General features: G+C 52.4%; 1 protein-coding gene across 3 annotated transcripts in view; it reads left to right on the plus strand.

Moving 5' to 3' along the window:
- RIMS3 (regulating synaptic membrane exocytosis 3) overlaps positions 1-11337 on the plus strand; it is a 28174-nt gene extending 16837 nt beyond the window's left edge. For 2 of the 3 annotated variants that reach the window (XM_080379399.1, XM_080379400.1), the window contains exons 3-5: positions 888-1029; positions 1159-1271; positions 2911-3463. In XM_080379399.1, coding sequence (XP_080235525.1) covers positions 888-1029; positions 1159-1271; positions 2911-3314 — 659 coding nt within the window. In that variant the 3' untranslated portion in view covers positions 3315-3463. Of the gene's footprint in view, positions 1-887; positions 1030-1158; positions 1272-2910; positions 3464-3492 lie in introns of those variants that run through there. The other variant, XM_080379401.1, reaches the window with a different exon arrangement.
- The last annotated feature ends 223 nt before the right edge of the window (positions 11338-11560 follow it).

An 11560-nucleotide genomic window follows, 5' to 3' on the forward strand; every position in this document is an offset into this window, starting at 1 on the left:
GGGGATGGCAGGATCAGGACCCTCCTGGCTGCCAATGCAGCATCCATGCCGGGGCGGGGGGCTGCCAGGCTCGAGGGAATGCTTCCATGGAGGCAGCCCTGAATTAGCAGGACAAACCTGACTCCCCAGGAGCATCCGCGGCGCGGTGCTGACACACACATGCTCACGTGGCCGGAGCAGGGCTGCCGGCGATGCCAGGGCTGCCAGCGATGCCAGGGCTGCTGGTGATGCCAGGGGTGGATGCTCATGCCACACTCCTCCTTCTGCCATCTGCCCCCACCTGGGACACATGGCGGTGGGGATGGTGTAACTGCGTGGAGAAAGGGAGACATCAGTCCATGTTGGGGCTGTGCCTGCTTGTGGCACTGAGGGTGCCTGTCCCCTGTGGTGTGGGAACATTGGTATGTGTCGACAGTGCCCTGGGGATTTTGGAGGCTGGGATGTGGCTCTGCAGCAGCATGGGCCAGGCAGTGGGCTGGGATGGTTTCAGCATTTGTGAGCTGAGTCTTGCAGGTCTCAGCATGTGGGAGACAGCTGAAGGTGCAGGTGGGGCTCTCAGCCATGCAAGGGCATGATGGCATCAGTGCTGAGCGAGGGCTGCAGGGGGATGGGGCTGGGACACAGGGCAGGGGTGCGGGCATCCCATGGCTCTCCAGCACAGTGTGTGTGGCACCGGGATACGTGCCCGTGCAGGGTCCTGCAGGGCTCCATCCCCAGGGAAAGGCTGCCCGATGAATAACGTACCGAAGGAAGGCAGGGAGCAGCACGTGGGAAGGCTCTGGCCATGCACAGCGCCCTGGCTCTTCTGTCTGGTTTGGTGCCTGTCCCATGGGAGGGTCTGGGGGCAGCGAGCGATTCCCAGGCTCACCCCCTGTCTCGGCTTCCAGAGGGGGGCCCCAAAAAGCTGCGCAGCAACATCCGGAGGAGCACGGAGACCGGCATTGCGGTGGAGATGAGGACCAGGGTCACCCGGCAAGGCAGCCGGGAGTCCACCGATGGCAGCACCAACAGCAACAGCTCTGACGGCACGTAAGGCACCGTGGTGGGACGGGAGCTGGGGCTGGGCACCTTCCACATGCTCCCGGGGGATCTCCCTTGAGACCCGGCAGCCCGATGCTCCATAAAAGCCCTTTGCTGTCTCTGCTCTCCTTGGCACAGGTTCATCTTCCCCACGACCCGGCTGGGTGCCGAGAGCCAATTCAGTGACTTTCTCGACGGGCTGGGGCCAGGCCAGCTGGTGGGGCGGCAGACACTGGCCACCCCACCGATGGGTGAGTGCCCGGGGAGCTGGGTGCCATCTCCAGCCCCACAGAGCGAGCGCTGTGCGTGCCTGGTGCGGGGCTGGGCACTGCGGAAGGATGCTGCAGCCAGAGGGAAGGGGCTGTGGGGTGGAAGGGGGCTGCGTGCTCCTCCCCAGGGCACTGGCTTCGGGCGGCAGGCTCCATCCTGCCAGTGTCCCTTGTGCTGAGCACGTGCCGGCTCGGTGCATGGTTTGCAGATGCTCTGGCCTTCCCCTGCTGCTCCTGCTGCCGCCTGCGCGATGGGAGGGAATGTCCCGTGCAGGGCTTGGGGCAGGACACCCGTGGGGGGAAGCAGCAGCTCTGCCTTTTCCCGAGGCCTCTCCTGCCCCTCTGCTGTGCACCAGCTCCTCCCAGCATCCCGCTGCAGACGAGACCCAACAAAACGGCGTTTTGGTCCGGTTTTCCCTTTTAAATCCAAAATGCCTTTAGAAAATCATGCTTTTTTTCCAGCCAGCAGCAGCGTGTCCCCAGCTGCGCCCAGGGCACACCAAGGTGATTGCCCGGTGTCCCGCTAAGGGGCCGGAGCTGCCGGCAGTGGGGAGAGCTGCCCCAGGGGGGGACACAGGAACCAGGGGCCCCCCAGTTCCTGCAGCACAGGGACCCACTGGCCTCACATAAGCTCCCGGTAGGAGGGAAGGGAAGGGGAAAGGGGGCAGTTGGACCCCTCTGGGTTTGCCCATCTGTCCTGGGAGGGGACACCACCCACTCCCCCTGGGGCGAGGTCCTGCCATGCCGAATCCCTATGGATCCTGCCATCCCCCCCCCGGCATCAGCTTGTTCCTTGCACAGCCCCCAGCATTGGCCCCCGTTTGCTGTTGAAATGCCGAGTGTGTTTTGAGAACATCCAGGTTTGTTTCGCTTCTATTAAACCCCGCTGGGATGTCAGGTGGCCCCTTCCCCCCGCCCCCCACTCCCCCCCCGGGGCCACAAGGCCACAAGTGACAGGGACCCACCGGCCAAGGGACATAGGTACGTAGGAGCAGGACAGCGTAAGTGCGAGAACAGCTTCACACCGAGCTCCAGAGGTGCCCGCCACGTTTTCTCCCTCTGCAGGGAGTGGGGGAGACCCTGGTGAAGCACCCCAGGGAGATGGGGCTGGTGGGTGCTGGCCCTGGTGGGGTGCTCAGCCACTGACCTCCTGCCCCAGCCTCTCCTGCCCTTGTCAGGGTCTTGCCTGTCACCCCCCGGCTGAGGGCATCGCCTGACCAAGGCACAGCCCCGGTTAATCCCAGCTCCTTTTCCCATCATGAAGGAAAAAATCCTCCTGCAAGGGTGCTGTGGGATGGAGCTGGCAGGGAGGAGGAAGGTTCTCACCTGTTTCTCTCCTCGCTGCTCAGATCCAGATGTCTCCACATCACCTGGGCTTTGTCCTTCCTCTAAATTCCCAATAAATCACGCACCAGGTGGCAGGATGCTCAGTGTGCTGGGCGAGCGTGGGGAGCAGGCAGCAGCGTGGGAGTGCCGGGGCTGCCAGCCCTGGAGGTGACATCTCCCACCTGCTTTTTGGCAGCACCAAAAGGGAGAGCTGGTGAGGATGCAGGGCTGCGGCCACCCCTGGGGGGAGGTGGCTGTCAGGGAGGTTGCTGAGCACGTCTCATCCCTCATCTAGGTGATGTCCATGTCGGCATGGCTGACCGGAACGGGCAGCTGGAGGTGGAGGTGATCCAGGCGAGGGGACTTATCCCAAAGATGGGCTCCAAGTCCATCCCTGGTAGGTGGCTGGGGAGGGAGGGGACTGGGGATGGAGGGGGAGCGATGGGGCCAGGCGCCGTGCCGGGACTGTCACAGGAGCCTGCTCCAAGTGCTTCTCACCCGTTTCCCAATGCAGCCACCTACGTGAAAGTTTACCTGTTGGAAAACGGCATCTGCCTGGCCAAGAAGAAGACCAAGGTGGTGAAGAAAACCTGCGACCCGTCGTACCAGCAGCCTCTGCTCTTTGAGGAGAGCCCCCAGGGCAAAGTCCTGCAGGTGACACACTCCCCGCACGAATATCTGGGGACAGGGAGGGATTAGGGGAGCATGGACAGGGCACCGAGACGCAGCATCCTCACTGCTGTCCCTCAGACCGCAGGCTGCCTACCCCAATGGTGGCAAGGTCCTTCTGGCCAGGCACGCTGGGTTTGCCGAGTTTTCCCCAAAACTCCCACCTGGAGAGCGGGGCAGCTCCCCTAACACCTTCTCTGCCCTGCAGGTGATTGTCTGGGGAGATTACGGGCGCATGGACCATAAATGCTTCATGGGGATGGCCCAGATCATCCTGGAGGAGCTCGATCTCTCCAGCGCAGTCACGGGCTGGTACAAACTCTTCCCCACCTCCTCGCTGGCCGACTCCAGCATCGGACCTCTAACGCGCCGCCTCTCCCAGTCCTCCCTGGAGAGCTCCACCAGTCCCTCCTGCCCGTAGGCAGCGGGTCGGTGGGAGAGGCTGGGAGGGGAAAGGAGACGTCCTGACCTACCAAAACTGTTAGTGGATAGCTGTAAATATCCTGTCTTTCCCCCACACCCTCCCTTTTTTTTATTTTTTATTTTTTTTTTAAATCTCCTTCCCAAAACAAACCTGCTCTCCACGCTCCTCCCCAAGCACGCATCCCGGTGCGCAGAGGGGGATGTCGGAGAGGGAGCGAGGGCCGTGTGTTTTGAGGCAGGGGGAAGGAGAAGCAAAAAAACCCCACCACCCCACAACCCACCCCCCTCCCCATGAGGCAGACCGAGGGCTGCGAATGCCGACCGATCCCGAGACTGTTACCGCACCTCGTCCCAGCACCCCGTCGGAAAGGAATCGAAGCGACGCGTTTCTCTCCTGACCACCCGGTGAGAGCATCTCGGTCCGATTCATGCAGCGCCGCTGCCAGCAGTGTGTCGACGAGGTTTCTTTTCCTTTGATTTCATTTCCTTGCCTCTGAGGAAACGGTAGCTTTTTCAAAGAAAAACAAAAAACAAACCTCAGAAAAAATCCAACTCAGCACTATTATTTTTTTTTTTCCGAGGAATGTAGCATCTTCTATTATGTAGCTTGCCACGTGCTAACAACACACTCACTCTCTGCAATATTGAAGAGACTCCGGATTGTCCGGAAACATCTGCCAGTCACTTCCCATTTGTTCGTTTTCTGAACTGAGCAAGCACTTCTGGTGGCCATTTTTCTTTCTTTTTTTTTTTTTTTTTTTTTTTTTTTCCCCCGGTAGCATGTAGCCTGTGACCAGTGACATTGCCAAAGCAAGAGAGAACAGAAAAAGGCGTACTCACCTCACCCATGCATACGCTGGTCTTATCCTCGTGTTTCACCACTGACCGTGGTCTTGCACGGCCAAAGCAAGACCCAAAATATAAACTCTGTGATGCCTCACGTGAAAATTCAAGTCAGGAGAAGGTGACCTGACGGAGCAGGAATACCGTGATGCTGGTTGATCGTCTGCCTTCCAGCCCCTTCCTCCCACCAGGGCCAGCTCAAGGGCTGGGATGCTCTCCTCGATACCTGAATTTCAAGTAGGAGCAGAGGGTTTGCCAGACCCCGCGGCAGGACGCACCTTTCTCCAACTCTCGACTTGTTGGTACGCTACAGGGGAACATCTCAAAAGCATCTTCTGCTGATCTGGAACTCGGGTGACTGAGAGGTTGCGAACAAAGGACTAGATGCTTTGAATTTATTATCAGGATGAGTGTTTTGGGGTTTTTGTTTGTATGTTTTGTTTGTTTGTTTTTAAAGCAGCATTTTGGTTCCCTCCGAGGGACCAGTTCTTGTAGCAAAACTGAGAATCACGGAAGCTTTTTTTGAAGGTGCCTAATGAAATTTGCTGAAAATACTCAGGGGAGACACCACTAGAAACTCTGATTTCTTCATAAAATATACTTAACTAAATGACTGTCCTGAAGGATCATTTTCCAAAAGAGAGGAAAAAAAAAAAAACCAAAACCAAACCAACACACCAAAAGATGAGCAGTCTTGAGACTGGAAGAGGACAAAAGGTTAATGGGGAATTTTTACCAACCAGATGGCTCTGACCTTCAGTCTTTAACAGAAATCAACCCACAGCACAGTTGGGATTTTTTTACTATTATTTATTGGCAAAGCAGAGAATTTCCCAATGCACAGAGCACAACAAAACCAACCTGTGATTCTCCTGGGATGCCAGGAAGGAGGAACCAGCTCGAACCTGTTGCCACGATGGAACAAAACCAACTGCGAAGGAAAATGTTGCGATGAAGCCGTCCCCTCCCCAAACCCAACCCCGGGGTGGGGGTCAGCAAAACTCCACCGCTTGGCAGCTGGTTCACCCGACGTCGCCACAATTTTGGTGATGTTGTGTCAAGGCATTTGAGCTGCTGTTGTGGACTTTGGATCTTTACCAAATCCGAATCACAGCAGATCTCTCAGAAGAGAGCAGGCTGGCTGCTGCTGACGGGGGGATGGAGAGCGGTCTCCTTCAGGACCCCAACTCCCGCCTTGTACAGAATTAAATCCTTGTCTCCTAAAGCAGCAAGTGCTCATGTGAGCGATATGTGCCGATTTCCAAGGATGTGCTGAACGGCGACGTACAGGACTGTGGGATGCGCTAACAGTCTCAAGTGGTTTGAGGAAGCAAACTCGGTGCCCTGACTACTGAAACGGGAATAAACAATGGTTTGAACATGATGTTCCTTCCAGAGCACGAAGCAGTTATATGAGGTCAACAATGTCTGGATGAGGCTAAACTTTCTCTGCCCCGGCATGCCAGATTATTGAATATGCGTGAGGAAAGGCATCTTAAGTGGAAAAGCTTTCTGCTCCTTTAAGCTAACATTATTTACTTTTGCTTTACCAACTCTGTTTCAATGGAAAAATGAAAAATCTGCCTGTGGGGCACAATAATCATGTCCACAGGGAAGTGACATAGCAGTGTGGGCAGAGCAGGGAGCTCTGCGTGTATTTTCTGCTGGCTGGTGCGGATGCAGCATCCCACCCCCTTCCCCTTCCAGCACGGAGCTCGCTGGCTGTAAAATTCTCCAGCGAGTCGCAGAGCTTTACTGCTCCCCTTCTCCATGAGCTTTTCCGGAAAGAGAGAACAGACGGGAATGGAGAGCAGCAGGAACGCTGGGATAGCCAGGCGCGCACCCACAGCAGCAGGCGCCTGAGGTCTAGCGAAAGGCTCCCTAGTTCTGTGCCAGTTGAACAACCTGCCCTTGGTGGCATGTGGAAAATCCGGAGGAAAACACTATCATCTGGAAGGCACAGCTGGGTACTCCAGGGAACGGGGAAAACTCCAATATTTTGGCTTATTTTTTTACCACCGATAGACGGAGGCTGCACTGGAGGATAACCGCGTAGCTGACATCAGAACAAAGGGCACCCCGGTTCTTTTGCCGTGGCACGTTCTCGGTGGTGGCAATGTGATGGGCTTGTGGGAACGGGTCCTCCTGCTCGCTAAGAGCCCAGCGAGGTGGAGCCACCCTGCTGGCGACTTGGAACGAGTGTCACTTGCTCACTAGCCTCACTGAAATCCATCAAGACCTTAACTTCTTCACTGTCAGCACCGCGCCTCCAGTCCCCCCGGGGAGCTGCTGCTCCGTTCTCCGGGGAAGCATCTGGGGCAGGATCTACCTTACACTGGCGTGGAAAAACTAAACTGGGAGAAGAGACCAAAGCGTGCCATGTGTACATTGCAGCGTCAGCTCCTTCTCATCTCTTAATCCACGAGACCACGTGTCAGACGTTTTCCCTCCACCAAAAAGAATAAAAGACACCCAGTTGCTTCCTACACGCGACACACCAGAAAACCCACAAGCTTCTGGACTCCAGGGTTTTTTTCTGGGGGAATGTTTTATTGCAAAGGGCATTTTTTTTAATGTACTATATGATTTCCAAAAGGTGGCTGCACTGATTAGGTATTACGCATTAGCTTCTTTCCTCCACCTTCTATCATGAAAGGAAATACAACCCATTGGACCTTCTAGATATTTTCCCCTAGAATGAATAATTAATATTAAACCAAATCAGCTTTGCAGCCCGTTTTATACCCAGCACTCCCAGCAGTAAGGAAAAAGTTGCATGCAGCACCCACCTGAGACACAGAAGACCCTACTGTAGCACAGCTGACAGTAGATGCTGGTGTCAGAATCAAGGCACCCTACCCGAGTGATGGATTTTGCCAAAACAGCCTTGAAATGATACTTAAACGTCCCCTAAATGCTAGTAAAAAAAAAAAAAAAAAAAAAAAAAAAAAGAAGAAGTCACAGCCACGCAGTGAAGCATGGAAAACACTACACGTTTTCATGCCCAGGTCTGTTATCCCTGGGTTTTCTACAAGCCTGGAATAGGCTTTGCTTGCCAAAGTTGAGCAAAAATTTTCTAGGGCGCCAGAAGGTGGACCAGGCTTCTGGGCTCGATCAGAAATTAGCTCCTGTTTCATCAACGTTATAGCACGTTGAAAGCACAGGGAGAAGATGCTTAGACATAGTTTTCCTGAAATCCGGTGAGATACAGAACCAATTACCTAGCCAGCAATCAGAGAACTAAACCTATTAAGTGGCTTTGGACAATGCCACAGAGCAACCGAGCTGGTGGGAAACATTCCCTCCACGGCCACCTTTTCCAGCTCTTCAAACCTCTTCTCCAGCACCAGTTACGGATGTAGCACTCTATTGCAAATACGAGACCAGAAATTCCTACAGGAGTCGGATCAGGATTCCCTGTGCTGACAGGGAATTGCTTCTATTCACTGTCTTACACGACTGCTCTAGCAGCGACGAGACCTGAGAAGTCAAGCCTGTATTTGTACACTTTAACACTTTTAAATACCTTGGCTTGTTTAAGTGGGCTTGCAAACACTCCACAGCGTTGAGTACGGTTTAAGAGTCTTTACTGATGCAAGAATATTTAGAAAAACAGCACCGGTGATGTTTTTTCAGGCATAAAGAGCCCACCACCTTCTATTTTCTTCCAGTTCACTCAGACACTTTCCCAGATTGATGTGAAACGCTCGGACAACGCACATCTGCAAACCTCCTCAGAGGTGTGTGTTTGGGTACCGATTTGGAAAATAACTGCATTTTAAAGGTCAAGGAACAGTGTGCAGGCACCGTTCTTGATGGCTGAATTCAAAGTCTAAACGTGTTTTGCATCACAGATGGAAAAAGAAAAGCTATTAAGAGATGGCTCTGCTTTCCTTTGGGCTTTCATACCTCCAGACAGATCTGGAAAATCACCTGCAGTAAAAACAAGGTTTGCACCCTGTGATGTGCCAAAGGCATGACAGCCCCTTCCAGTGTTTCTCTAGCAAAGCTCTTTCAACTGGAAGTCTTCCTTCTACTTCATGTTCACAAGCATAGAAACCACCCCAACCCTCGGCTGTTGTTAGAGGTGCAAGAATGATGTTGATGAGCTAAAAAAGAAGGTGGAAAGGCCGCCAAAAAGACTTCCTATGGAAAAAGAAGTGTCTGCAATAAACATGGCTGGAGCTGGTGGGGTAGCGATGTGCTGTGCGTTACACGAAACGGACTCAGTGAGCAGCCGGGACAATAAAGCTCACCTTAACCCAGCTGGTCCGTATTTGGGGAAGATGGAGGTTTTAAAAGTAGACTTGGAAAAAATGTACAGTAAAGGGCCTAAGTGTTTGTCTTGCTGTCTGAATAACCGCCACACTGTTTAACCCTCATCATCTGCCTTGGGCACAGACACCAGAGCGGAGCCCAGCAGCATCCAGGAACTCAGGAGAAAGCAGCTCGGTTTAGAGCTGCCCCCGAGACCCGAGAGCTGGTGTGACCACTGTGCCTGGAGCTCCGATTATCGGTATACCTCATTCTTTCTTTCTTCCCCCGCTCCCCCCCACCCCTTTTTTTTTTTTTTTAAGAACCAGAGCTTTGTGCACTCTTCTCACATTCAGGTTATTTTTTGTTCTAACTGTGCGATGAAGAGCAATTACACGGGGTGTGCATTTACCACCTGCTCCCATGCTGGCTCCTGCCAGCCCAACCTCTGCTTCGTTTAGCACTTGCACTATTAATTGCTGAGCTAAAGGGCAAGGGAAGCAAGGGGCCAGGGCGCTTCTCTGGAGGGAGGGATGATGTGGCTGGACAGTAGGTGCCCCCCCCCCCCTTTCATCCATCCTGTTACAAAACATGTAGATAAACAGCGCTCCCAAGGCTGCCCCTTTGCCTTCGGTGGTGGTCGCAGTCCTGCTCCCCCCGCAAAGGGCCGGCGAGGAGGTGAGCATCTCACGTGGGACTCACTGAGGACAGCGCTGCTGCTCTTGGAAGGGCACTAAACCCTCACGAAAGCTTTTGCCTGTAGCACGGATGGAGCGGGAGCCTCCGCAGGTCGAAAGGGCGTCCCTCCAGCTGGAGGGCACGTATGGACCAGCGACCCCAGTCCCCAACAGGATCGCTGCCTGTATATATCTGCTAGATCCCAGTGCTCGCTAAAAAAAGAAAAAAAAAAAAAAAAAAAAAAAGAACTTTGTCCTAACGCTTGTGATGAGAACCGTGAAGCAATGCCTGATGTCAGGGGGCCTCCGGACGGAGCAGCGCTCCCCTCCTTGTACCCAGCTGGCCAGGGATGCCTCGTGAACGTTAGCACTTTGAAGTTGGTGGCCTTGTTTTTTTTAAAAGGGCTTGATCTTTTCATGCAGTTAAACCTGATTAATCTTCCCCATCATGTTGTCCTACTCCCCACCTCAAAATTAAGCTACGAGCAAGCACCTGGACTGTTTAAGATATTATCCAGGACTTGAGAATCTGTCATTAATCTCAGAAGTTTATGCCTCAAATGTAAAAAAACATATACATCTTAGTAACAACACTTAGTAAAGTAGCAGCTCCAAGTTTTAACTGAAGTTTGTCCTTGAATTTGATTACAAACAGCACCAAGGGAAAAAAAACCCAACAAAACTAAACCTACATAAGCACACAGAGAAAAGCACCAATGAGTTTTTCAGCAGCACCTAAACGGAAGCATTTGTCCTATCAAAAAAAAATAAAAATCAGAATGTATACTCCCAAACAAGACACAGGAGGAATTTTAACTATACCTTACAAATCTTTAAACACAGCCTATACCTTTTAAATCGCATCAGCCCTCTAAAAATTATGAGGGAGCATAAAAGGGTCCAAGATATTTAAAGGCATAAGGTGATGAGAGATGCACCCAGAACAACTCAGCCAGCCACTTTTAACCATAGACCTTCTCCAGACAGATGCTTCAGAAGGCTGAAACGAGTATCTTGACAGAGGTGCATCATACGAGAGCAATACAGCCAAGCAAGGACACAGAATTCTATGCTACTTCACATTTCCCACCCTGAAGTCCCCAACAAGTTGCATTGAAAAGAATTCCCTAAACTGAGAGGGTCCCATTAGATTGGGAAGCTGCCGGAACTCCACGAGTTAATTGCTACTACAAGCCTAGCCTTCCATCTCTAATGAAAAAGGTAGCAGGTATCTCACCGTTTGAGTGGCACACGTCAACCTGACGCCTTTCTGTGTGCGCCCGTTACCTACGGGGAAAAGGAGAGTTAGGTGCAGAACTCGTGCAGGACCACCACGCTCACCCCGGGGAGCTCCACGCTCCTGGAAGCCAGGATGTAATTGCATTAGTGAACACGTTTGGCTGCCTCCACCAGCCCACACTTACGTTGTGATAAACTTTGCTTTGATGACAGATTCATAAGTTTAACAAACCCCACCTTAAAAATCAAAGCAGCAGAGGGGTGAACTAGGGGGGTCCTTTAAGCCCCAGTTCCATGTTCAAGACAAGGGGATGGGCTTGTGATAGATACTTGAGAATGGTAATATTTAAAAAAAAAAAGCAAATGGCAATTTTATACCTGTGTTAAGTGATGTTTTATATGTGTGTGGTCTTTCTTAATGTAAAACTCTTGTATTTTTGTGGTTTATATGCAGCAGGACTGATGGCTGTGAGGGTGCACGCTATTTTGTAAAATATTCTTAGCCAGTTTTCCCAAGGAGGAAAAAACCTGAATTACTCACGTTTTCATTGGCTTGTACCTGCATGTACAGTATTGGGGCAGCAAGTGAAGATGATTAAAGCCAGCTTAAAAACTTTTTCCTGTGCTTGAGTTGAGCTTCTCAACACACCCAGCCTAAACCCATGTGTAGCTTAAAAAAAAGCCAACCCTCCCCATGCCAAACAGATATGCTGGGGAAGAGGGGAGGAGAATGAAACCCTCTTTTTTCTGAAAAGAGCAGGTTTGGACTTGAGGAAAGAAATACCATCATCAATATGCAAGTGGAGCACCATCCGAGCAAGGCTCACGCAAACAGCTGAG

The sequence above is a fragment of the Falco punctatus genome, assembly GCF_963210335.1.
Source record: "Falco punctatus genome assembly, chromosome: 3".
Lineage (NCBI taxonomy): Eukaryota > Metazoa > Chordata > Aves > Falconiformes > Falconidae > Falco > Falco punctatus.